Below are 24,725 nucleotides of genomic sequence, written 5' to 3'. Positions count from 1 at the left end.
CTATGACAGCGGAGGAGTTCCGCTGTCAGAATACACTAGCACAGCGATGAGGATTCCTCCATCCACCACAAATGTGTATTTTTTTGAGCAGCTGAACAGCTAGAAAAAAATAAAAGTGATTTTTGACACCCTCAAAGAGGATCAGGTCCTCCTAAACAGCAGCCTGCAAAACCTTGGGGCCAAAAGGAAGCATCCGCAGATGCCAACACATCCACTTTATAATACTTTGCAAAAAAGTGCACAACCAGGTGGCCGCCTTGCAACATGCATCAGACACCTGATGACGGAAGACCCAGGAGGCACTAAGCGCTCTAGTAGAGTGCGCCTTGACAGGGAAAGAAGAAACCTGATCCCTGATGGAATAGGCCTGAACCACTGTCTCTCTCAACCATCTAGAAATGGTCGTAGAGGAAGCAGACAACCCTTTTAACAAGGTCCATCCGTGAGCACAAATAGTGAGTCTGATTTCCTGAAAGACTCTGTAGCTGCCAGGTACACCATAATTGCCCGGACCACATTGAAGGCATGCAAGACAATTTCCTTCGGATGTTTAAGCCTGGGACGCAGGGAAGGCAACACAAGGTCTTCATTCAAATGAAAGTCCGAGACCAACTTAGGAAGGAATGACGGACAGGGGCAAAGCACCACCTTATACCTGTGAATAACCATATAAGGTGAACGACAGAATAACACTGCCAGGTCTGACACCCTGTGCGAAGAGGACATAGCCACCAAAAAGATAACCTCTGGGACAGCATAAGCAGGGGAAACTCCCAAAGATTCTCAATGGGAGACTGCTGGAGAACCGAAAGTACCAAATTGAGGTCTCAAGGCGGCAAAGGAAACCACACTGGAGGGACCAAGTGCGGAACACCCTGAAGAGAGGTACGCACCAGAGCTGTAGCCAAGGGTCGTTAGAAGACCACCAAGGCCGACACCTGGCCCTTGATAGTACTCAAGGCCAACTTCTGTTCAAGCCCCTGTTAAAGGAAGGTCAATATCCGAGCCACCGAAAAAAAAAAGAGCGAGAAGGAACCCCAAGGGACTCACACCATGCAATGTACATCTTCCACGTACGATGATAGATCTTCTAAGTAGTAGATTTCCTAGCTTTTAACAGCTTAGGAAACACAGATTCAGACAATCCCCTATTCTTCAGCACCTGGCTTTCAACAGCCAAGCCGTCAAAACCAGCGATTGTAGAGCAGGCTGGAAAATTAACCCTGGGGACAGCAGATCCTCCCTGAGGGGAAGCCTCCAAGGAAACGTCGGCAACCAGCCACACCAGGTCGGCGCACCAGGCCCAGCGGGGCCACTAAAATCACCGGAATCCCTTCTGCCTCAATCCTGTAGAAGTCTTGGTAGAAGCTTTGTAGGGAAGGCGTAAATCAGACGATACTGACCCCCACTGGGTCACCAGCACATCTGTGGCATTCGTCAAAGGATCTTGTGCCCACGCCATGAACCTATATATGTGCCCTCGCGAGACGCTTAACTCGCAGGCTAGCCCCTGTCCAGTGGGGCTATGTCGTGGCCGACCTAGTACAGAGCAGAGGCCTGCGCGCGCTCGCTGGCCAGACTGGGGGGACCCTCTGGATTTTTAAAAAAATATCCAGTCTATCGCCCAGTCCGGCAGTTGATTGCAGATTCTCACAGGAACAAAATAAAGATAGGAAAAAATAGAATTTAAAAAAGGAAAAAATTGCCAGGTCCGAAGATCCCAGCAAGGAACTAGCTCCTTACTCCTGACTAAGAAAAGTGAGTGGCTATAAGCAAAGAGGGAGTATACCCCCAGGGACTGCCCATGGGCGTAGCCCATATTTTTTCTGCCTAGTGTCCTACTCCTGTAGGGGGCAGTATAACCCATTGGTTAAGAATACCAGAAGCTGTGTCCGTTAAATCACTTAACTGCAGTAGAAAGGAGTAAAGTTGGCCATAGATAAATGTTTTTTCTCTTTCGTTCATTTACTAAGTCTTGCCCATGCCCCCACCCTGTAACAGGAAAGTGGAAGCAGCAGGCTAATGAGCTCATTTCATGGTCAATCAACATGTTCCTTATTAGCACTTGGTCACTACAGCACCACTGACTTTCAGTAAATGCAAGCAAAATCAAAGTAACCGACAATGTAACCACAGATTTTTGAACCATGATATGGCTGCTTACCAGTTGTTCCTGTAATTGTTTTATCATCTCATCCTTTTTTCTAGATTCCTCTTTTAGTTGCTGGATCTCAGTCAGCAGGTATTCAGTCTGAGCAGACAAGGAAACAATAGGAATAAATTCTTTAAAACAATAAACAGTGTTGAAAAAAAAAAAACAACCTTCCACCATCTAAACATGTTATATACATACACATAGTTTAGCCCCTGTTCACACTAAGGTCGCCGTAGGTCGCCTTCCATAGGGAAGCTGCGGACCCGTTCTAATAGGAGCGACACAAGTCGCTCCGACTTAGAAAAAGGGTCCGGAGCTTCTTTGGGGCGGCCCGGAGGCGACCGCCATAGACTTCAATGTTATGAAGTCCGTGGCGGCCGCTCCGAGGTCGCGGCGCGCTGCTCGCACCGCGACCTCGGAGGTCGCCACCCGAAGTCGGATCGCCCCTATGTGAACGGGGCCTAAGTTTCTAACATGGTCCTGTTTGAACACATTTAATTGCTTAAATTATGTGGAATCAATTGCATATAATGAAAACGTGATTACAAAATATTACTACTTTTATTAAACAAGGCTATAAGGCCCCGTTCACATAGGGGCGACGCGACCTCGGAGCGGCCGCCATGGACTTCAGAACGTTGAAGTCTATGGCGGTCGCCTCCTGGTCGCCCCAAAGAAGCTCCGGACCCTTTTTCTAAGTCGGAGCGACTTGGGTCGCTCCTATTAGAACGGGTCCGCAGCTTCCCTATGGGAGGCGACCTGCAGCGACCTGTGAGGCGACCAGGTCGCCTCACAGGTCGCCCTAGTGTGAACCGGGACTAAGAGGGTTTTGTAGTTCAAAATGAGATTGTTTAACACCAAGTACAATGTGAATTTACTTTAATCATATACAAAATGTGTTATATTTAGTAATAAAATAGTCAACTTTCTTATAATAAGCATTTTTGCAAAACTGTATGTATGAGTCCACTTGCTTATACAGCAAGAGTTCATATGTAATAGTGATGGTTTTACACATGCCACATGAAATACTGTTTCCCCCTGCCAAATGTGTACCATCTCATTTGCTTACCCACATGCATACCCATAAAGACAAAAATAGCACGGAAATGGAAAACCCTGCTTTTTTTTAATCAAAGGTTTGGGAAGATCATATAAAAGGAAATGCTTGGTTATTAATGTGCCATGTGCTGAGCAGCATTTAAAAAGACCCTAGCACCAACAACTGCAGGTTAAAGCAGAAAATAATTAAAGGAGGAGTAAAAGAGGATATGAGAGGAGGAGTTGAAAGTCCCACCAGTCTGCACCAGGGAAAAAAAAGGCTCTGTAATGGCCACCACTCTGTAGTAGGCCAGTGGACTAAACATATATGGCTGCTGGCCATCAACTAACAGGCTACAACAAAATGGGCGCCACACGGCTCCAGGAGGAATCCCTGGGACTCAGGAATGAAACCTGGAGGGAAGAGGGGAACCGGAGGTACAGGGCCCCCACACAGGAACAGTCCCCCAGCTGATAGCCCAGTTGCCAGCGGCGTACCCCCTCCCCCCAAATACAGCACCATGCTTCAGCCCCAGATACAGCCCAGACCACCACCGTACCCCAGAGGACCATATGGGGGGGGGGGGTGGATGGGGGACTGGATGACCCTCAGGGACCACCAGAAGACAGGGGGGTTTAGTGGGAAGGAGGGGAACCCGGGGTTCCAACCATCCCTGGTAGGGGCCCGCATCCACCCCAAAACCCCCCAAGGGGATACAGGGGACAGCTACTCACCATACCAGGAACCAGGCGGGCATCGCTCCAGACAGACCTCCTCGCCATCTCAAAATTGGGGCCGTCAGCCAGAAGGAACAATGCGACTCCGGCCGAGACTCAGTCGCATGCTACCTTGCGGGGCATTTAATTACCTGGCCATCCCCTGTCCAGTGGGGCTATGTCGTGGCAAACCTAGCGCAAAGATGTGGTCTGAATGCGCTGGCAGGCCAGACTGAGGTGACCACTGGATTTAGATTATCCAGCCTGGCGCCCAGTCCGGCAGTTGATTGAAGATCTAGCAGGAAAAAAACCGGGAGAAAAAAGCCATTTAAAAAAAGGGAAAGAAATTGCCATGACCAGAAATCCCAGCAAGGAGCTAGTTCCTTACTCCTGAATAGGCATAAAACTCCCTCTGTGGAGTTGCAATACTTCTGACACAGCTTGTAACAAAACTGAGTACCTATAGCAGAGAGGGGAGTATACCTCCTGGGACTGCCCATATGCATAGTCAATTTTTTTTTCTGCCTAGTGTCCTACACCTGTAGAAGACAGTATAACCCTTTGGTCAAGAATCCTAGGGAGCTTTGTCCGTCAACGAAAGAAAAAAGATTTATCGCAAGTAAAATACTTTTTTCTGAGAAGTAGATTTACAAGCTCGGAGACGGAGAAACAGGTTGGAAGATCAGTCCATGGGATAACAGCTTATGCTCTGTGGCCTCTACCATATTTGCCAAATCTAACAGATGAAGGAGGCTGGCATACAACACTCTCCAATCAGGCCACTCTGGAGCTATGATAATGACTGAAATGTAAGCCATGCAAAGTTATCACCCCTCCAGGGGACATACCTCAAAGCAGTCCTCCGAGACAAGCTTTCAACCAGTTGGTAAATCACAGCCCTGGACCTGTAAATCGGATTCCCGCTAACACAGGTCACCAGGTACTTTGACCGCACCAAAAGGAGAGCCCAATGCTCTCTGGTCACAATAGATTGCCCCTGCAGCTTCCAAAAAAAGTTTGCCATGAAGGGTAGTTTTAACAAAGCCTACCTACACCATTAATCAGACATGGGAGTAAGTCACACATGTGCAAGTCACAAGCAAGTCTCAAGTCTTAACCTTCAAGTCTCAAGCAAGTCCCAAGTTACTGTGGCGAAAAGCAAGCAAGCAAGTCAAGTCGAGTCCCTGCTAGAAGTCAAGCAAGTCAAGTCATTTATTTTGGTCAAGTCAAAAATCAAGTCAAAATACTGATCTACCCCAATTTTCACCTTTAAATCAGTTAAAAATCAGTGGTCAGGAAAGGTTTTGTTTTATTTTCAACATTAACAAAACTGCTTAGTGCTTTTTTCTTGGCATATTAAAGAAACACTTTGAATGCCCAAACAGCTCAAAATCCTTCGTCAGGTCATGTTTCAACACCACAGTCACTAAAAACATGTTAAGTATTTCCATTGTTAAACAGCCAGTGTCCTAAAATTCAGAACACACTGAGGTGTTTTAAGTGACTGCGGTGTCAGAAACATAACAGGCACAATAATTTTGCTTTAACACATCTTGATAAAATGCAAATATTTAATAACCTAAAAAAGTAAAGTCATTTCGAGTCATACGTCTCAAGTCATGAATACCAAGTCAAAGTCAAGTCTTTTAATAATTTTAGTCAAGCAAGTCTCAAGTCTTCAAACTGGTGACTTAAGTCGGACTTAAGTCAAGTCATGTGACTCAAGTTTCCCACCTCTGCCATTAATCCACCAACTAGCACTTAAACCAGATTACAGCCTGTACAGAGGTATGGGCAGAGAGCTGGAGAAAGTTTGCAGGAGCCTGACAATGCACCATCAATCCACTGATAGCAGGTGCAATGCTTTGCAGGCTCCTGTTAAAAAAAAAAATATTTTATATATATATATATATATATATATATATATAACGATTTTTTTCTCTGCAAAAGTTTGTGCATTTATAATTTATCAAGGAAAACCTAGCCTTTAGGGATTTAGGCCAGTCAGCTAAGGTGTAGGAAATAAGAGTTGTGCCAAATATTAAATTCCACTAGAGTAGGAAGAGAGAACACCTTGGCAGAACAAGTAGGTCTATGAGAACAGAGGCCAGACACAGTTAGTGGCTGTGCCTTCTCTTTAAAATTAGAGGATCCTACTTTTACTTCTTCTATTAGAGGAAAACCATTTACTTTCTGTTTGGGTGAAACAACTGCTGACTGGAATTTAGCTGGTTGGGGTTTTCCTCTTCTTCTAGGGAAGGGAGGACACCGCATTCTATTAAAAAGCCCTCTGGAGGAGTCAGATTCAGCAATGTTGGCCACCTTTACTTTAGAATCCACAGTTGAATGTGGCGGTGATTATTTTAGGCCTTTGTGATAAGGGGACTGACAAGTTGCACTAACGGAGTAATAAAATCTTTCATAATAAAATAAAAATCTTCTTTTCTAAAATGTGAGAATGTGAGGCGAATGAAGAAAGAGGAGCGAGGGGAGGGGGTTAAGAAACATTTGCTGTTGCAGGTAGTTCTACTGGAAACAGTAAAGCCAGCCATAGACAGTTCAAATCTCAGTCAGTTCAGCAGGAACAGAATGTACCCAAGTTGATCAATAAACTTGGGTACCTTTAGCAGCCTGGTATAGTTGCTAGCAATAATCACAATGGCTTCACAGGAAAGTTTCCACCACCTACACTGACTGTGTTGAGGGTGCAACCTGTGGTTGCAGGAAAGAAAATCGCTCTATGACCGGCCTAAGAAGGTAAAGAAACAGGTTGTGGTACCTTCAGAAAAACAAGCTATGCCACTCCTCCAGGAATAATTATGGACCAGATGTGGCGATTTCCCCGAGGGTATAGGTAAAATAATGGCTATGAACTCTTGTCATTGCAAGTGGAGTAAAATCATCCAAGCTGTGTCTACAGGTCTACTTAATCCCAATACAGACTGTCAAAAAATTGCAAGCTTGCATGCTGCTGTACATAGCTTCCACCGCAAACCGAGTAGGGTCCCTTCGGAGGGGAAAGAATGCTCAAAGATTAACATTCATTGTATCCAAGATATACGAAAAGCAAGTATACACTGGCAATTGTAAACCAGTTAGACCAATTTACCTTTATATTTGGGTCTGCCTCTGTTTGTTCAGTCGTAGTTGGGATACATAGCTGTAAGTCTTGCACTGGTGACTCTGGGTCATCCTCCTATTAAATAAAATAAGAGCAAATCATTAAGTTTTATGTGCTACGTAGCCAATAAACAAACGTTCTACATATTACAGTTTTATTATATGGACAGAGAACCGACATCAAGTGTCAGAACTAAGATTGTTAGCACATGCGTTTAAAGCCAACCTCCAGGCACACAGGTACATGCACTGCTTTACCTGCCAAAAGCTATGTAGATGTATCAGCCAGACAATACATCCAGGTAAATTAACTCACTGTTGTCCACCATAATTAAATCATACCTGTCACTTATAAAAATGTTCATAGATGAATACATCAATACAAAGATTTACCCACGGATATGATGGCAGCATTACTAGGCAATAGAGCGTATTGTGAGGGGATGAATAAGCCCTATACACTGTAGGGTAATAATGTCTCCTGGTTTTGGTTTCCTCCTCTATGTAGTCAGTGGAAGGTCACTGGCGACGCTTTGTTCTGTGTGTGGTCATTATTCCACAGCACCTAGTTATTACCCACCCAGAGCCACTAATTGGCAACTATGTTAACAGCTGATCTCTGTAGCACAGCAGGTCAGTACTTTCCCATGGTTAAGGTGATTTTAGCTGTGGGTGGCTTGTCCTGAGAATGCAACATTTAATGCAAATAAAAGAAAAAAAAAAAAAGGCTCACAAGCACAGCACCAAGTTAAGAATCAAGGAGGAATGTAGTAGCTATTTCCCCTTGGGAACATACACCGCCTAATCAGATTGACTGGGTCCAGTAAACAATAAAAACAGAACAATAATCAGATTGCCTGGGTCCAGTAAACAATAAAAACAGAGCAATAATTATTCAAAAAATAGGGGTTTTAGGGTTTTTTGTTTGGCTGTTTCACGTGCATAATAAAAACATTGACAAAGGTCAAAAATTAGAAGTTCTCAGTAAAAGAGGTGTCTGCCTATAGAAATATACTCATTCAATCTGGTCTGACAAGAAAGGGTTAGGATACATCTACATTATTTACTTGACAGGGGCCACATCGCACTAGCTGACAACAACTGGTCATCAACAGAATCATCATCATGGATCATCGGGTAAATACTCCACCTGTTCCATGTGGTGCTCCCCCACTGTAAGGATGAGTACACAGTCACTTGTGTGTGACATTCTGCAGTATTTCTGTCACTCATTCAGCCCGTGAGGGAGCAGTGCGTGGAACCAGGTATTTACTTTGGTGAAAACTCGCCAGCAACAAGATTACTATACAGATCAGTGATATAAACTTCTAAAGGCTTAGGTCTCACTAGAGATCCTAATGATATCTCACACAGTACTGAATGAACAACCTACTTGTTGCAGTAACCGCTTTAGCTTTAAAAGCTGAGTCTTTACAGTGGTGCAGTCTTGGACCATGTGTCGGAGAGTCATTTCATCCAGCATGACAGTGTTTTCTTGTAAGCCAATTGCCTGAGGAGACCTTGGTGACAGCGGACTACAATAGGGACTTCCGTAGCTATCTTTTTGATCAGATGGAGACTCCAAGCAAGACGATCCCCTGTAATACAGAAATATGGATTTAAATGTATACATCTAGGCCACTTTACGGTTTGTTCACACCATGTAAGTTGAGCTGCATTTCTGCACACCACTACACATGTATGTTGAAAACGTGCATGTTATATGTGTATGGTGGTGTGCAGGGGGAGAGAAGAAAAAAAAAAAAAAAAAGAAAAAAAAAAGAAAAAAAAAAGCAGCTCAACTGACTGACTTGACTCGAAAAGTGCTGATATTCACATGGGCACACAGAAAACAAATGTGCCCTGGTCACACTTAAAAAGCAGCCTTCCGACTCCCCTTTTGGTTTTGGACTCTGTGGGCAGGAGGGCACAATAGCCCATATATGGTGGTCTTGTCAGAGGGCTCGTAGGCTATGGATTTAGGTGTACACCTCAACTGACATGCTCAAACTCCGGGGTATTTTAAAGGACACAGCTGAGGCCTAATTATTATTATTCAGGATTTATATAGCGCCAACAGTTTATGCAGCGCTTTACAATATAAAAAGGGAGACAGTACAGTTACAATACAATAAACTACAAGAGGCTTAAGAGGGACCCGCTCATAAGAGCTTACAAACCAAGAGCGTGGGGCAAGTGGTACAAAAGGGTATAAATGTAGGGGATGAGCTGATGGAAGTGATAAAAGATCAGTTTAAGATGTGATCGGGTTTCCCTGAAAAGATGAGTTTTTAGGGGATTGGCTAAAGGCAGCCAGAGCAGGAGATAGCTGGATAGATTGAGTCAGAAAGTTCCAGAGGATGGGAGAGACTCTGGAGAAGTCTGGGAGACAAGCATGAGGAGGAGGAGACAAGGGAGGTTGAGAACAGGAGATCTTGAGAGGACGGTTTGGGAGATATTTGGATACCAGATTGGCGATGTAGCTTGGGGCAGAGTTGTGAATGGCTTGGATCTTTGTCTTACCGTAAAATCCTTTTCTCTGAGTTTCACTGACGGACACAGCTCCAGAATCTTCTTGAGCATTGGGACATCCCAAAGCAGTGTCAAAAATGAGGAGTGGGAAAAAACAGCAGAAAAAAATTCCCAAATGCTTAAACTAGCCAACCAAGTAACATGGAGCTCAACCAAGAACTGGAGCTCATCTGAAAACAGTACACCCTCAAAGAGGAATAAACCCTCTCAAACAGCGGCCTGCAAAACCTTGCAGTCAAAAGCAGCATCTGCAGATGCCAACACATTTACTTCCAAAAGACAGTTGCTGCCAGGTACACCCTGATCGCCCAAACCACACCCAGAGAATGCAAGGCAATCTCCTTAGGCTTAGGACACAGGGAAAGCAACACAATGTCTTCATTCAGATGGAAACTAGAGACAACCTTAGAAAGGAACGACTGACAAGGGCGAAGCACCACTTCATCTCTGTGAACAACCAAATAAGGTGGACGACAAGACAAAGCTGCCAGCTCGGACACCCTGCATGCGGAAGTAATCTGCACCAAGAAGGCTATCTTCTGGGACAATGTAAGCAGAGGAATCTCATGAATATTTTCAAAAGGCTGTTTCTGAAGAACCAACAGTACCAAATTGAGGTCCCACGGAGGCAACGGAGACCGCACAGGTGGAGCCAAGGGGCAAACCCCCTGAACAAAAGTGCGAACCAAGGAATGCATAGCCAAAAGATGTTGAAAGATAATCCCTAAGGGCGAAACCTGGCCCTTCATGGTACCCAAGGCCAGGCACTGTTCCACACCTATTTGGAGGAATGCCAAAATTCGAGCCACTGAAAAGGAATGGGGAGAAACCCCCCAGAGACTCACACCACGTCATGGTATGACTTCCAGACACAATAGTAAATCTTTCTAGAGGTAGATTCTAGTCTTCAACGGCATGGGCATCACAGAGTCAGACAACCCCCTATCCTTCAGCACCTGGCTTTCTACAGCCAAACCGTTTAAGCCAGAGACTGTAAGGCAGGATGGTAGATCAGCCCATGGGCCAACAGGTCTTCTCTGAGAGGGAGTCGCCAAGTGATATCGGCGACCAGCACTACCAGATCCACATACCAAGACCAGCGAAGTCTGGGGCCACAAGGATGACCTGAATTCCTTCTTCCTCTATCCTACGCAAAAGTCACGGCAGAAGTTTGAGATTATATCAGACAGTACTGGCCCCAAGGGGCCATCAGTGTGTCCCTGGCGTTTACTAGAGGATACCAAGACCTCGCCAAGAACCTCTGCACCTTTCTGCTGAGACAAGAGGCCAAGAGGTCCACCTCGGGAGTTTCCTACCGGAGACACAGCTGATGAAACCCCTCCGGATGAAGAGACCACTCCCCTTGGTCCAAGGGCTGTTGACTGAGGTAACAAGCCTGCCAATTTTCCACCCCTGGAATATGCAGAGCAGAGAGGGCTGGAACTAAACGTTCTGCCTACCTTAGAATGCCAGCTACTTCTCGAGCCACAAGGACACTTTTTGTGCCCCCTTGGCAATTGACATAAGCCACGGCCATGGCATTGTCCGATTGCATGCACACTGGACAAACCTGAAGACGATCCGTCCAATGATCCAGACACAGTCTGATCACTCTGAGTTCCAAGACATTGATCAGCAGTCTGGACTCTTCCAGCGCCCAGATCCCCAGAGCAGAATGCTTGCCAAGGATGCCTCCCCAGCAGGACAGGCTGGCATCCGTGGTGACCACTGTCCAATACAAGGAGAGGAAGGATTTTCCCAGCCGAAGCGCTGGAGAACAAAAGCCATCATATCAGGGACTCCCTCGTTCCTGATTTAGCCGGATCTGATTGTTCAGAGACTGCAGAGTCTTGTCCCATTTGGTTAGAGTCTCCCTTTGCAGGGACCTAGTATGGAACTGTGCAAACGGAACCACCTCCAATTTAGACACCATCAAACCCAGCACATGCATGCAAGTCCGGAGGGATGACCATCTGATGGACAGCAGGAAGCGAATTGCAGCCTGCAATTTCTGGAATTTGTCCAGAGGAAGGAGCACTCTGGATTTGTCCAGAGTCAGACCCAGATAGTCCAGCTTCCTGCACGGACCGCGGAGCCAGAGCAGAATTCTGAAAATTCAGAATCCAGCCGAACTCCCGCAGGGTTCGTATTGTGATCTCCAGGTTTTCCCCTAGAGCAGAGGGAGAGTCTGCACGCAGAAGGAGAACATCCAAGTAAACCAGTACCACGATTCTCCGTTGGCGTAGCAAAGCTAGCACCGGGGCTAAAACTTTTGTGAAAACCTGAGGAGCAAAGGCGACACCAAGGGGTAATGTCACAAACTCATAATGCTCCCCTCCCCCAGTAAAGCAGAGAAAACACTGGTGAAAGGCACATATTGGAATGTGAAGGTAGGCATCCTTGATATCGATAGAGGCGAGGAAATCTCTTACGCAGGGAGCCACCATCGTTCGAATGGATTCCATTCTGAACTTCTAACCCGCACAAAGAAGTTGAGCACTTTGAGGTCCAGGATTGGATGCACTGTGCCTTCCTTCCTGGGGAATGTGTACAGGTTTGAGTAAAAACCCTAAAAATGCTCTGAAGTCGGAACCAGAACAATCACCCCTTTGAAGGAACAGGTCTTGTACCACCCCAAACAGACCCTGTAAGCGGGGTCTGGGGAAAGGTGCAAATTAGAAGGAAAAAATATTGCGGGGGACAAGAGTGAAACTCGATCTTGTAGCGGAATCATATTACTTTGTGGACCCACTGATCTTGCACCAGGGAAGTCCGTGGTTTGGGAAACCAGCGGATACGGGTGGGGGCGAACCTTCATGCTGAAGGAACCCTGTCCAGTGGTCTAGAGAAGCCCGATCTTGGCTTGCCACACCAGGTTCATTTGGATCCTCCTAAAGAGGTCCTGAAAGGCTTCAAGCCATTGTCAGTCGAACCTGAGGGATGAAAAAACTTCTTATGAGCCGAGAAGGAAAGCCCATGTCTGCGACAAGGTTCCTTGCCCTTAGTAGCCTGCAGAAGAAAAGTACTCTTCCGCCCAAAGACCTTTAATGAGGTCATCCAGGGTAGCTCCAAACAGGTAATCTTCTTGGAAAGGAAGCTCAGTCAAGGCCTTTTTTATAGTCTGATCCGCAGACCAGCACTTGAGCCAAAAGACACGCCAAAGGAGGTGAGCCATCAGGAGAGCCACATCCAAAGAGGCATCACAGATAAATAGAAGTCCCTTCAGTTGTAGGAATGAGTCATTAGGCTGGGGTGGCATTCCAAGGCACCCTCTTCACCCCTCTTTCTTATCTCCCATCCTCCCTTCCTCACCCCCCCTTTTTTTCTTTTCGTCTGGATTGCTCCCGGTTTTGAACTGCTGTCCTTATTTGCGCGACTCATGGACTATCGGATTGTTATTCTTAAACGTTTTGGCTGGGGATCTACTGTACTTTGAAAAAGCAGATCATTATTATAACAATGACTATATACACCTATTATGTTGCACACCTGAATGTGATACTGTTGACTCTAAATTAAGCACAGTAATTTTAAAATGCTTTGAATAATTTTCTATGGGAAAATAAAACCGAAAATATGTTCTGGGCAGAGAGATAAAGAGGAAGAAATGACAACTGAGAATGATGGGAGGGTGCTCCAAAGAGGAGGACAATAATTAAAAAGTCACAACAAAATAGGAGTAGAGCACTTATCCGGAGTGGTATAAATGATTATTTAAAAAGCCATCTCTGGCACAATCAATATGACATCAAGGTTTTTTATTTTGTCAACATGAAACAATGCAAAAAATTAACCTGACAGAAGAGATGGAATTTTCTCCAAATGCTTCTGAGATCAATAGCAAAAATAACACAGCTTAGATAGCTGCAAAAGGTCAACACAAAATATAAAAAGAACATAGACGCAGATTTTATCCAAATGGAACAAGTCAATCATTACCCTGTACAAGGAAGTGTATCAGTTATACTTTATATGTTGTTGAAAGAGTTAATATGTATGGAATTCTGACTAATTATAGAATTTACATTAGACTAATTAATGCCGAGCCTACATTAATAATGGAAATTAAGTAGAGGGACTTGTTGCTGCTGTAATATTAGAAATGCTTTATTTAGAACCATCATCACTTCCCAAAGTTAGGAAATCTTTCTGCCAAGGAAGGGTTTAACCATGTGTACGATTGGAGAGAAAAAAAATATCCTGTGTGCGTGCCTTTAGGTCTGTGTGCCTTTTACCAATTACAATTTCTGCTTGAATTTACTGGCCTTCTGTACAATATAAAAATATGAACAGTCACCATAATTTCAACAGCCATGTACATGTTCAAAGAATTAGTAGGTGAGAAAAGTAACAGGTTCCTGGGAATGCCAATGCCCCAGCCAACTGATGCTCATCCACCATTGCACTCTCCTGAACTTCTGCTTCTCTGACATAGCTGTGGCTCACCCTGTGTAAGCTCCAAGGTGCCCTATTTCAGAGCTAACATGGCATTAATAGCCCACTTCCCTCCCTCACATGACAGCGTTTGGGCCTGCCAACTGACTGCTAATACCCTGAGAGCACTGAATCCTGCAAGGAAAAGGAGGGAGCAGGTAAAATTCTCTCCCATTACCTGGAAGCAGCAGGTATTTCAGAAGGAGGAACTGAGCATAGCGTGGAGTGCAGGGAAGGCGACTACCAATGAGTGGGGGTGAACTTTTATGAGAATCTGTCACATTGCAATGATGGGGCAAAGTGAAAAATGATCTTACTAACTGCAGCCAATGTTTTTTTAGTATTCAAAAGAAGAGTTGACATGTCTGTCAGTTTTTTTCTTTGACCCCATGGAGAAATTTTCCCTACTTTGTCCTGAAACACCAGGACGAGATATAACAGAGCAGTTATCACTCCATACAGCAGGCAGAAAATGGGTAAGTATATACCCATTTCAAAAGCCTAGTACACAAAAGAACTTTTTTTTTTTTTTCTTTGAACCCAGTGGTCTGAAGGAAAAAAAATTAGAACAGCAGCTCCTTCCAAGCTCTTCAAATGGATGTTAGTACAGCAAACTGTGTAAAGGCCAGAACACACAGGCCGAATACTGGGCGGCATCATTCGGCCTGTGTGTTCTGGCCTTTACACAGTTTTGTCAGTGTAAGTGTTAGAAGGGGGTAGGGGACAGATTTAAGGGTAGTAAGAGTTGTTCCTGGAAACCTAACATTTTTGGGGCAGATTTGGAAAAAGAAACAAAAGCAAAGAATCCTACAAGAAAGAAGTTTTTATGTAATTTTTCAGAGACTGGGAACTTCCACTTTCTGGGTCAGATTCCATCTTCCTTTCGGGGCAGCTCACACTATGAATGGCACCAGAATGCACAGAGTGCAGTGCGATTACAGCCTATTCATTTGAAAGTACTACTACTGTACCATGTGAATTGGTGCAGGCAAATGCACTAAGTTTGCCACTGCCTTTGTGGTGTTGTTAATTTGAAGTGGACACCCAGTGCAGATCACAAGTACACGCGCAGGTAACGTGCAGGGAACATGGGTTTTCTACACCGCGTTTAGCTGTGAACTGACCCTTCTTGTGCAAAACTTGCTTGTGGTTGCCACTAAATCGCAACATTTGGGTATAGGCAAGTGGCTCTGAATTTGGCTTTTCAAGCCGCCGGTCTTCCAAGAGCTTGCAACAAAAAAGGCCCCTGGTCTCGCCATTTCATAGATCCAGCAGGAAAGCAATGTTTTTTTGTTTTTTTCTTATACAGTTTGTAGTTCAACTAAAGGCTATGTAATATAAATGCAGTTATTCTTTAAAGGAACAAAACATCTTCCCTTTTCTGTTTTGTTTTATAATCAGCCACACATTCCCCCTCTGGTATGGAAGTGGATGGTTGTTCATACCTGCCATTGTGGTAGTGTTCAGGATTGCTAAGGTGGTATTGTTCTTGCCCATTAAGACGGGGAGGATTCCTCTTCCAAAACAGTTTTTGTTGCCTCAGACTTCGCTCAGATCTATCAAACCGGCTCATATTGTCAACTTCACCTACAATTCATGAACAAAAATTTCAGTACAATTGCAAAAAAAACGCATGAAAATATTTTTGTTTTCATGAAAAAAACCTATGTAATATCTTTGTAATACAATCACATTTCATGATTTATACCTTTCAAGACCCTGCAAGCACAGAACAATATCCCTTGATCTGCCAAAAATGCACCCAGTTGTCTTGTGAGCCAACACACATGATTTTGTGCCCCAAGCATTCATTCACAACTTGTAAGTGCTTATGAAAATGCCTTTACAGGCTTTTTTTTTTTTACAAGCATTTTTGCACATGCAAGCTCCTGGGTGAGAGGAGAGTAGGGGAAGACTGTTGCTCAGTCGCAAAAACACAAAGTACTTCCACTGATGGGGCCAAAAAAACACAAAACACAGGTCCAAAAAAAAAGCACGTTTTGTACCTATTTAAGCTTCAAATGAAGAGATGTTAACTGCCTGTAATGAAAAGAATGGGGTTACTATTGCTGAGCGCTGATGCACTTAGGCTGAATTATATCAGCCCTGCCTAGTTGTCATGTGCGTCTGACGGTCTTCATTTTCACAATACAAAATCTAATTACAGGCAGTCCCCGAGTTTCAAAACATCCAACTTACATATGACTCATACTTACAAACGGAGAGATATAGCAGGAAGTGAGAAGAAATCCACCCCTAGGAAGGTAAATTCACTCCTGTAAGAGTTATGGGAAAAAAGGCATCTCCACTGAAGCTTTATCACCGATCCTGGTTTCCACAACCACCCAAAATTTTCTAAATCCAATTGTCACAGGGACAGATAGTGAGGTGAAATCTTCTGAACAGGGGCACAGACAGCAACATAAATGTTACATGGGGTGTTAACCCTTCCTTATGCTATCCAAAATTAAAAAAAAAAAAAAAAAAAACATTTTTGGGCTAGAGGTACATTTTAAAAATGTACCCCGTTTCAACTTGCATACAAATTCAACTTAAGAACAAACCTACAGAAGCTCTCCTTTGTAACCCAGGGACTGCCTATATTCTGGAACTAAAGGGGCTAATTACAGAAAGAGGGCACAGGACAACACTGAATTTATGACAATTTTTTTTTTTTTGCACTTCTCAAATAGATTTAACAAAATACGTTCAATGGTATATTTATTGGCCCAAAGGAAGTGAATAAGAAGTTCATTGTGAGAGTTTACATACACTAGGTGCAAAACGACAAGTCCAGAAATTTGTTTTCCGATGCCATCTCTTAAAATCAAAGCCAACCACCAAGCCAAGAACAGAAAAATATATTCCTTTTTCCCCATCATCTACATATGAACAGCAGTAAAAGGCATATATATATATATATATATATATATATATATATATATATATATATATATATATATATATATATATATATATATATATATAGAACATGAAATCTGCGGCACACAGTTACAATGTTATTTTCCTAGAAAGAATGCAGCAAGCAAAAATTCTTTCTCCGAGAAAGGGCTGCTCTGTTTTCATGGCCGTTCATCTAACACAGAAGTGAAAACCTCCCATTTCACTAATGAGGATTTATCAGTGTGTCCAAAACAACTTCAAAACAAGCCCTAGAAAAGTTAAAACTTCTATAAAAAGCTAATATAAAGCAAGCTGAAAACTCTCAGGCCAAGAAAGTACATGTCGTACTGTAGAAAACTTAGGAAACAAACATACCAGAGACAGCAGAGATGAAGGAAGACGACCATGATCAGTACGTTTATACAGAACTTTTCCATCTAGACGCCATCAGCTACTTAACCAAACAGCAGAGTTACACAAGGGAAACATTGTGTCATTCTCCTGATGAGTCCTGCATACAAGACATTTAAACAGGCCTTCCTTCCTACTGTATTCCCCACCCTCCCTGCGGCTGGGAATAGGGCCCAGTTTTGTCCTGTGACTCAAAAACTCTGCCCTAACTAACCACTTGCATAGCTAGCACACTAGAGTGGAGGCTTTAAATAGCAGCACCTCTCGCAGTCAGGCAAACTTGATGCGGGAAGGATTCTGCCACACAGCACAAACTTTACCGACTGGATTCCTAGACTTCCTAGCTAGACGTCAAGAATGTAAGCAAAACATCTGATTTATTTTAATAGGAACTGCTGCTGCAATCAACCACGGGAGGTTAACAAGCACTGCATTCCTGCAGGAAAAGGATTGGCGAGATTAAGAGGTTAAAGACGCGAAGCAGGATTCTTCATGTAAAATCATGCTCGGCGTGCATGACAAAAAACTAAAACATTCATTAATTAGCTTGTCTGCTACTTAAAAAGGCTTAACAAGTCATCTGAATACCATTCTAAAAGGAATTAGTATAACAAGTGGCCATAATTGTAATGTCATGTATTTCAGTGTAAACTGGTTCAGCTATATAGTAACAGAAGGTGGTACACGGGACCTGTAAACCACCGGCCCTAATGCCTGGTACATGCGATGAGATTATCGGACGAATGATCATCTGTTTTCTTGCATGCTAATCTCATATCAAAAATAAAAAGAGTTAACTAAAGTTACGAAAATTCTCATACGGCAGAATAAATATTCGGAAGTGATGTAATGTGTTGTAGTCAATTTGTATTGTACAGTATCCCACAGAAGAGAGTACACCCCTCACATTTTTGTAAATATTTTATTGTTTCTTTTCAAGTGACAACACTGAAGAAATGACACTTTGAACAATGTAAAGTAGTGAGTGTACAGCGTGTATAACAGTGTAAATTTGCTGCCCCCTCAAAATAACAACACACAGCCATTAATGTCTAAACTGCTGGGAACAAAAGTGAATACACCCCTAAGTGAAAATGTCCAAATTGGGCCCAATTAGACATTTTCCCTACCCGGTGTCATGTAACTCTTAGGGCTCTTTCACACACTCCGTCCGCTGGACGGAGTCCGTTTTTCTCAGCGGGGGATCGAGCCGCTGATCCCCCGCTGAGCAGTGGGAGGATCGAGCCGCCGATCCCCCGCTGAGCAGCAGGAGGACAGCTGTGTCTCCGCGCTGTGTGCGGAGACACAGCTGACAGTTCCCCATGCATCTCTATGGGGGAAATCGGATGTCAACGGACCGTCAGTCCGTTCTCACCCGATCCCATCCGATCCGCTGGGTTTCCATCCGTCCAGATTTGGCGGATCGGATCGGGTCGGATGTCAGCGGACATGTCTCCGCTGACATCCGATACCCCATAGGAATGCATGGGGGGACCATTCAGATCCGCCAAAAAAACGGACAGGCGGATCTGAACGGTCTTGCCTGTGTGAAAGGGGCCTTAAGCCTCGTACACACAACAATTGTTGGCCGTGAATTTTCGGCCAACGTCCGATCGGCCGATTGTCGGCTTGTTAGTATGATGCTTCCGACATCCGACTGCGACTTTTCGGCCGAACAAAATCTGGTGTGCATGCTATAAAATTTTTGTTGGCCGTCAACAGTCAGTACAGATTTCGGCAGACAAAATTCAGATGAGCAAGACTGGGCATGCTCAGAGAAGAAAAAACACACGGAAAGTTAACCAGCACATGACATCACTTCTGAAGTTGGTGGTTGCTGGCCGAAAAAATTTGTGTGCAGTCTAGAGCACATTTCAACCAACACAACAACACTGGACAAAAGACGGCCGATCGGTCGGCCAACAATCGTTGCGTGTGTACGAGGCATTAGTGTTACAAGGTCTCAGGTATGAATGGGGAGCAGGTGTGTTAACCACTTAAGCCCCAGCCCTATTTCAGACACTTTTTGTTTACAAGTTAAAACCAGTATTTTTTTCCTAGAAAACGACTTTGAACCCCCAAAAATTATATATATTATTTTAGCAAAGACTCTGGAGAATCAAATGGCGGTCATTGCAATATTTTTTGTCACCCGGTATTTGCGCAGCGGTCTTTAAAACGCAATTTTTTTTGGAAATTTTTTGAAAAATCACATTTCACTGCATTTAAAAAATACTAAACGGTAAAGTTAGCCCATTTTTTTTGCAGATTGTGAAAGATGATGTCACGCCGAGTAAATAGATACCCAACATGTTACGGTTTAAAGACCCTAGACTTCTCCACTACACTTCCATGTATGCAAAACGCTGAAAACTGTGTTTTTGCATACAGCCGTCTTTTAACCACTTTAGAACCGCTCACAGTAATACTACTGCGGCAGAGTGGCTCGTTATCGTCTGACGACGTAGTATTAACGTCGTCAGACACTCCCCCTTCTGGGCGGCGCTTGCGCGCCGCCGGAGGCTCGCTCCCGCTGTTTTCATTCACAGCGGGAGTCGGGCCAGGGGAGGAGCAGCGGCGATCGCCGCTGCTCTTACCCGATCGTCGGGGATCTCCATAGTGACAGGGAGTGACAGATCGGACTGTTCAGCATAGCTGGACATCCGATCTGTCCATGACTCACACAGTCACCTCCCCCCCTTCACGTCAGTAAGCACCAGGCATACATTAACCCCTCCCTCTCCAATAAAATTAACCCCTTCCCTGCCAGTGTCATTTTTACAGTAACAGTGCATATATATAGCACTGATTACTGCAGTAATGTCACTGGTACCCCCAAAAGTGTCAAAAATGTCAGTCAAGGGTCCGATCTGTCCGCCGCAATGTCGCAGTCCCGCAAAAAAAAAAAAAAAAAAAAATCGCAGATCGCCGCCATTACGCGTTAAAAAAAAAAACACCAAAAATGACAGAAATCTTTCCCTTTGTTAGTAAACGCAATAACTTTTGCGCAAACCAATCAAAATACGCTTATTGCGATTTTTTTTACCAAACATATGTAGCATAAAACAAATTGGCCAAAAATTTTTAAAAAAATTGGTTTTTACATCTTTTTTGGGGGGAATTTCATATAAAAAAATGTTAAAAACATTGTTATTTTTTCAAAATAAACGCTCTTTTTTTGTTTATAGCGCAAAAAGTAGAAATCGCACAGGTGATCAAATACCACCAAAAGAAAGCTCTGTTTGTGGGGAAAAAAGGACGTAAATTTCGTTTGGGTACGGCGTCGCACGACCGCGCAATTGTCAGTTGAAGTCGCACAGCGCCGAATCGCAAAAAGTGGCCTGGACGGAAGACAGCAAAATCCTCCGGTGGTAAAGTGGTTAAATATGCCGCCTTTTGCAGCACACTAACCTGGAAGTGACGTCATGGACGCCGCCTCCGGGTTACGTCATCGGAGACCCAATCAAAGCCGTTTCCGGCTTTGATCGGGACTCCATCCAGCCGGCGGACGTGCGATAAAAGTCACGGAAGGCGGGAGGGGGGGGGGGGGGACGTCCCCTCCTGCTCACCCAGGTAACGATCGAGCGGCTCCCGAGCCGCATCGGTCGTTACCGACGGAAAGCCGACTGTTGGCACTAAACCACGGTACCGGGAAGATGCCTCTTGCTAGAGGCATCATCCCGGTATACCCCCGCAAATTTACCCAACGTATATATATGTCACTTTGCGGTAAGTGGTTAAATTTGTTATCGCTCTCACTCTCTCATACTGGTCACTGGAAGTTCAACATGGCAACTCATGGTAAAGAACTCTGAGGATCTGAAAAAAAGAATTGTTGCTCTACATAAAGATGGCCTAGGCTATAAGAAGATTGCCAAGACCCTGAAACTAAACTGCAGCACGGTGGCCAAGACCATACAGCAGTTCAACAGGACAGGTTCCACTCAGAACAGGCCTTGGCATGGTCGACAAAAGAAGTTGAGTGCACACGCTCCAGAGGTTGTCTTTGGGAAATAGACGTATGAGTGCTGCCAGCATTGCTGCAGAGGTTGAAGGGGTGGGGGTGGGGTCAACCTGTCAGTGCTTAGACCATACGCCGCACACTGCAGCAAATTGGTCTGCATGGCTGTTGTCCCAGAAGGAAGCCTCTTCCAAAGTTGATGCACAAGAAAGCCCCCAAAAAGTTTGCTGAAGACAAGCAGACTAAGGACATGGATTACTGGAACCATGTCCTGTGGTCTTATGAGACCAAGAAACTTATTTGGTTCAGATGGTTTCAAGCGTGTGTGGCGGCAACCAGGTGAGGAGTACAAAGACAAGGGTGTTTTTGCCTACAGCCAAGAATGGTGGTGGGAGTGTCATGTTCTGGGGCTGCATGAGTCTTGCCAGCACTGGGGAGGTACAGATCATTGAGGGAACCATGAATGCCAACATATACTGTGACATACTGAATCAGAGCATGATCCCCTCCCTTTGGAGACTGGGTTACAGAACAGTATTCCAACATGATAATGACCCCAAACATACCTCCAAGACAACCACTGCCTTGCTAAAGAAGCTGAGAGTAAAGGTCATGGACTGGCCAAGCATGTCTCCAGATCTAAACCCTATTGAGCATCTGTGGGGCATCCTCAAATGGAAGGAACATTTTAGACATTTATGGCTGTGTGTGGAGTTATTTTGAGGGGTCAGTAATTTTACACTGTTAGAGCCGGGTCACACTACTCAGACTTGGAACGCGACTTGTGTGCCCTCAAGTCGCCCCAAGTCTCTTGTCATTACAAATTCAGTAAATGAATGAGAGCCTTCTTAATAGGCACTACTGAAGTCACTCTTTTTTTCTGGTTCTGGACATGCTACAGAGCTGAAACTTCACAGGTACACTTTTTAGACCCCCCAGACACTAAATCCAAAAAAAGTCATGCCTGCCTCCAAAAATGCCTGCAAGAAAAAATGCAAGGTGTAGAGAAGCCGCCACACTGCTGTATTAATAATTATAAGAAAATTTATATTTTTTTGGGGTTCTGCACATGCTACAGAGCTGAAACTTCACAGGTACACTTTTTAGACCCACCAGACACTAAATCCAAAAAAAAAAGTCATGCCTGCCTCCAAAAATGCCTGATAAATGCCTGCAAGAAAAAACGGCCAGGTGGAGAGAAGCCATATTCATGTGCTCATAAAAATTATAGGAAAAATGCTCTTTTTTTCTGGTTCTGGACATGCTACAGAGATGAAACTTCACAGGTACACTTTTTAGACCCACCAGACACTAAATCCAAAAAAAAGTCATGCCTGCCTCCAAAAATGCCTGATAAATGCCTGCAAGAAAAACGGCCAGGTGGAGAGAAGCCATATTCATGTGCTCATAAAAATTATAGGAAAAATGCTCTTTTTTTTTCTGGTTCTGGACATGCTACAGAGATGATACTTCACAGGTACACTTTTTAGAACCCCCAGACACTAAAGACATGCCTGCCTCCAAAGACGCCCAAAAAATGCCCGATAAATGCCAGCAAAAAAAAAAACACAGGAAAGGGAAATTAGGTCACAACACATCATATTCTGATTGGCCAAATACAAAGTCATACAAAGTCGTCTCGCGTAAAATAATTCACAAGTCGCACTGAAGTCGTGCCGAAGTCGTGCCGAAGTCGCGCCGAAGTCGCGCCAAAGTCGCGCCGAAGTCACGCCGAAGTCGCCCCTTATGAGGCGACTTTAGTGGTCGCGGCAGTGTGAACTGGCACAAATTTTTTATTTTTTAAACCACTTTTATTTCTATAACAAGGGATGTAAACATCCCTTGTAATAGGAATAGGACCTAACAGACCCCAGATCTCTTGTAAAGAGGACCTATTAAGTCCCCACGTCTCTCTTCTATGCTGAAATAAATAAAAAAAATCGATCTCAGTAAAAAAAAGGGCAGTGTCATGACATCGCTTCCGGTCTCCAAAGGTCAACGAGCTGGCTGGGGACCATCTGGTCTACAGCCAGCTCTATAGTAAGCCACCATCAGCGGTTTAATTCTCCGGTTCCCAAATCGCACGGGAGAGACTGAAGAAGCACCTGGAGGGCAGCAGGGCTGTTAGATTGCAATGAACCGCTAGCTGAAAAAAAAAAAAAAGATAGCTGCAGGCATCAGACATCTCCACTTAAAGCCCAGGATATTCTATGACGGCCTACAGTCAGCAAGTGGTTAATATAAATACATTTATATAACAAAAATTTAATATTCTAAGGTAGGCCATACACTGTTCGAATCTTGCCCCATTCCTGCTGAACCAGCCGAGATTCAAACCATTAATTGGCAGCCTGAGTGTGTTATTGGCAGCCATTTGTGTTGATGGGGGAATCGTGGAAATTTCTTTCCCGAATTCACATATATCAAATGTCCCGTAACTCTGTTTTTTTAATCATGTCACTAACCAATATTGCCAAACTTTAGTGGGACCGCTATTCAAATCACCAGGCTTTCTCATGAGTACATTACCTGAACACTCCCCTCTTTCTGATCTTTCCGATAAAAAAAAAAAAAAAAAAAAGGTATTCCTGTGCTGCTAGAAATATAGGGATTGCTACTGCAGACCTCTATCTGAAAGTGCTAGTTGCATGGCAGTCTCTGGCACCGATAAATCTACGGATTCCAAAGAGTCATGCATATCAGGCAAAACAGAGAGAAGTCAGGACTTCTGATTTAAATGCATGTTTATGGCCAGCAACTTAAAAGTGATTGTAAACGATCACCTTGAAAACAACCCATTCAGTTTAAAATTGAAATTAAAGTCAAAACATTTTTGTATAGATATAAAAAACAATTATACATACCTTTTTTCCCTTTTTTATAAGTGATCACATTCCCTCTGTTCTCAGCTGTGTAAGAGCTGGGGGAGGAGAAGCATCAGCACACTGATCTTCCCAGTGAAAGGCTGTGCCAGGACAAGTCTGATCATTGGACGAGAGCAGCCTGAGTTCCCAGCACAAATAGAGAATGGACAACGGTGTGCTCTCCTGCCTAGTGTTTTTTTTTTTTTTTTTTTTTTTTTTTAAGCAGGAAAGCAGAGGGACTACCAGGGATTTCACAAAAAGGAGGAAAAAAAAAAAAAGAAGAGAAAAGGATACTTTTTCATACAAGTACATGGTACAGCAGGCACATAGTCAGGAATTTGATGCTGGGATAACAAAACACTTTAAGCTGGGTATACACGTTCATTTATTTTATTTTTTTATTCAACCAGCTAGTTGAAAGAAAAACTGACAGATTCCCACATCAATACGAATAATGATGCAGTGATCTCTCCCGCTGTGCTATTGTATTCTAACAGGAGGACACACCCCTTAAGTGCTGATTGAACGCTGGTTTTCCAGCAAGACAGTTCAACAGAAGCCAGTCATTAGACCACCTTCTATTGAA

At 44.0% G+C, this 24,725-nt stretch overlaps 1 protein-coding gene across 3 annotated transcripts in view; it reads right to left on the bottom strand.

The window, feature by feature from the left end:
• Positions 1 to 24,725, bottom strand: part of CCSER2 (coiled-coil serine rich protein 2) — a 124,525-nt gene that overhangs the window by 40,193 nt on the left and 59,607 nt on the right. For all 3 annotated transcript variants that reach the window (XM_082269402.1, XM_082269404.1, XM_082269403.1), the window contains exons 5-8: positions 15,445 to 15,586; positions 8,427 to 8,631; positions 7,023 to 7,109; positions 2,165 to 2,251 (exon numbers count right to left, since the gene is read on the bottom strand). In XM_082269402.1, coding sequence (XP_082125528.1) covers positions 2,165 to 2,251; positions 7,023 to 7,109; positions 8,427 to 8,631; positions 15,445 to 15,586 — 521 coding nt within the window. The remainder of the gene's footprint in view (positions 1 to 2,164; positions 2,252 to 7,022; positions 7,110 to 8,426; positions 8,632 to 15,444; positions 15,587 to 24,725) is intronic.

Source organism: Pelophylax lessonae, assembly GCF_965119305.1.
Source record: "Pelophylax lessonae genome assembly, chromosome: 9".
Taxonomy (NCBI): domain Eukaryota; kingdom Metazoa; phylum Chordata; class Amphibia; order Anura; family Ranidae; genus Pelophylax; species Pelophylax lessonae.
Note: the sequence above shows the minus strand (reverse complement) of the source record. Positions and strands in the feature narration are given on the sequence as shown.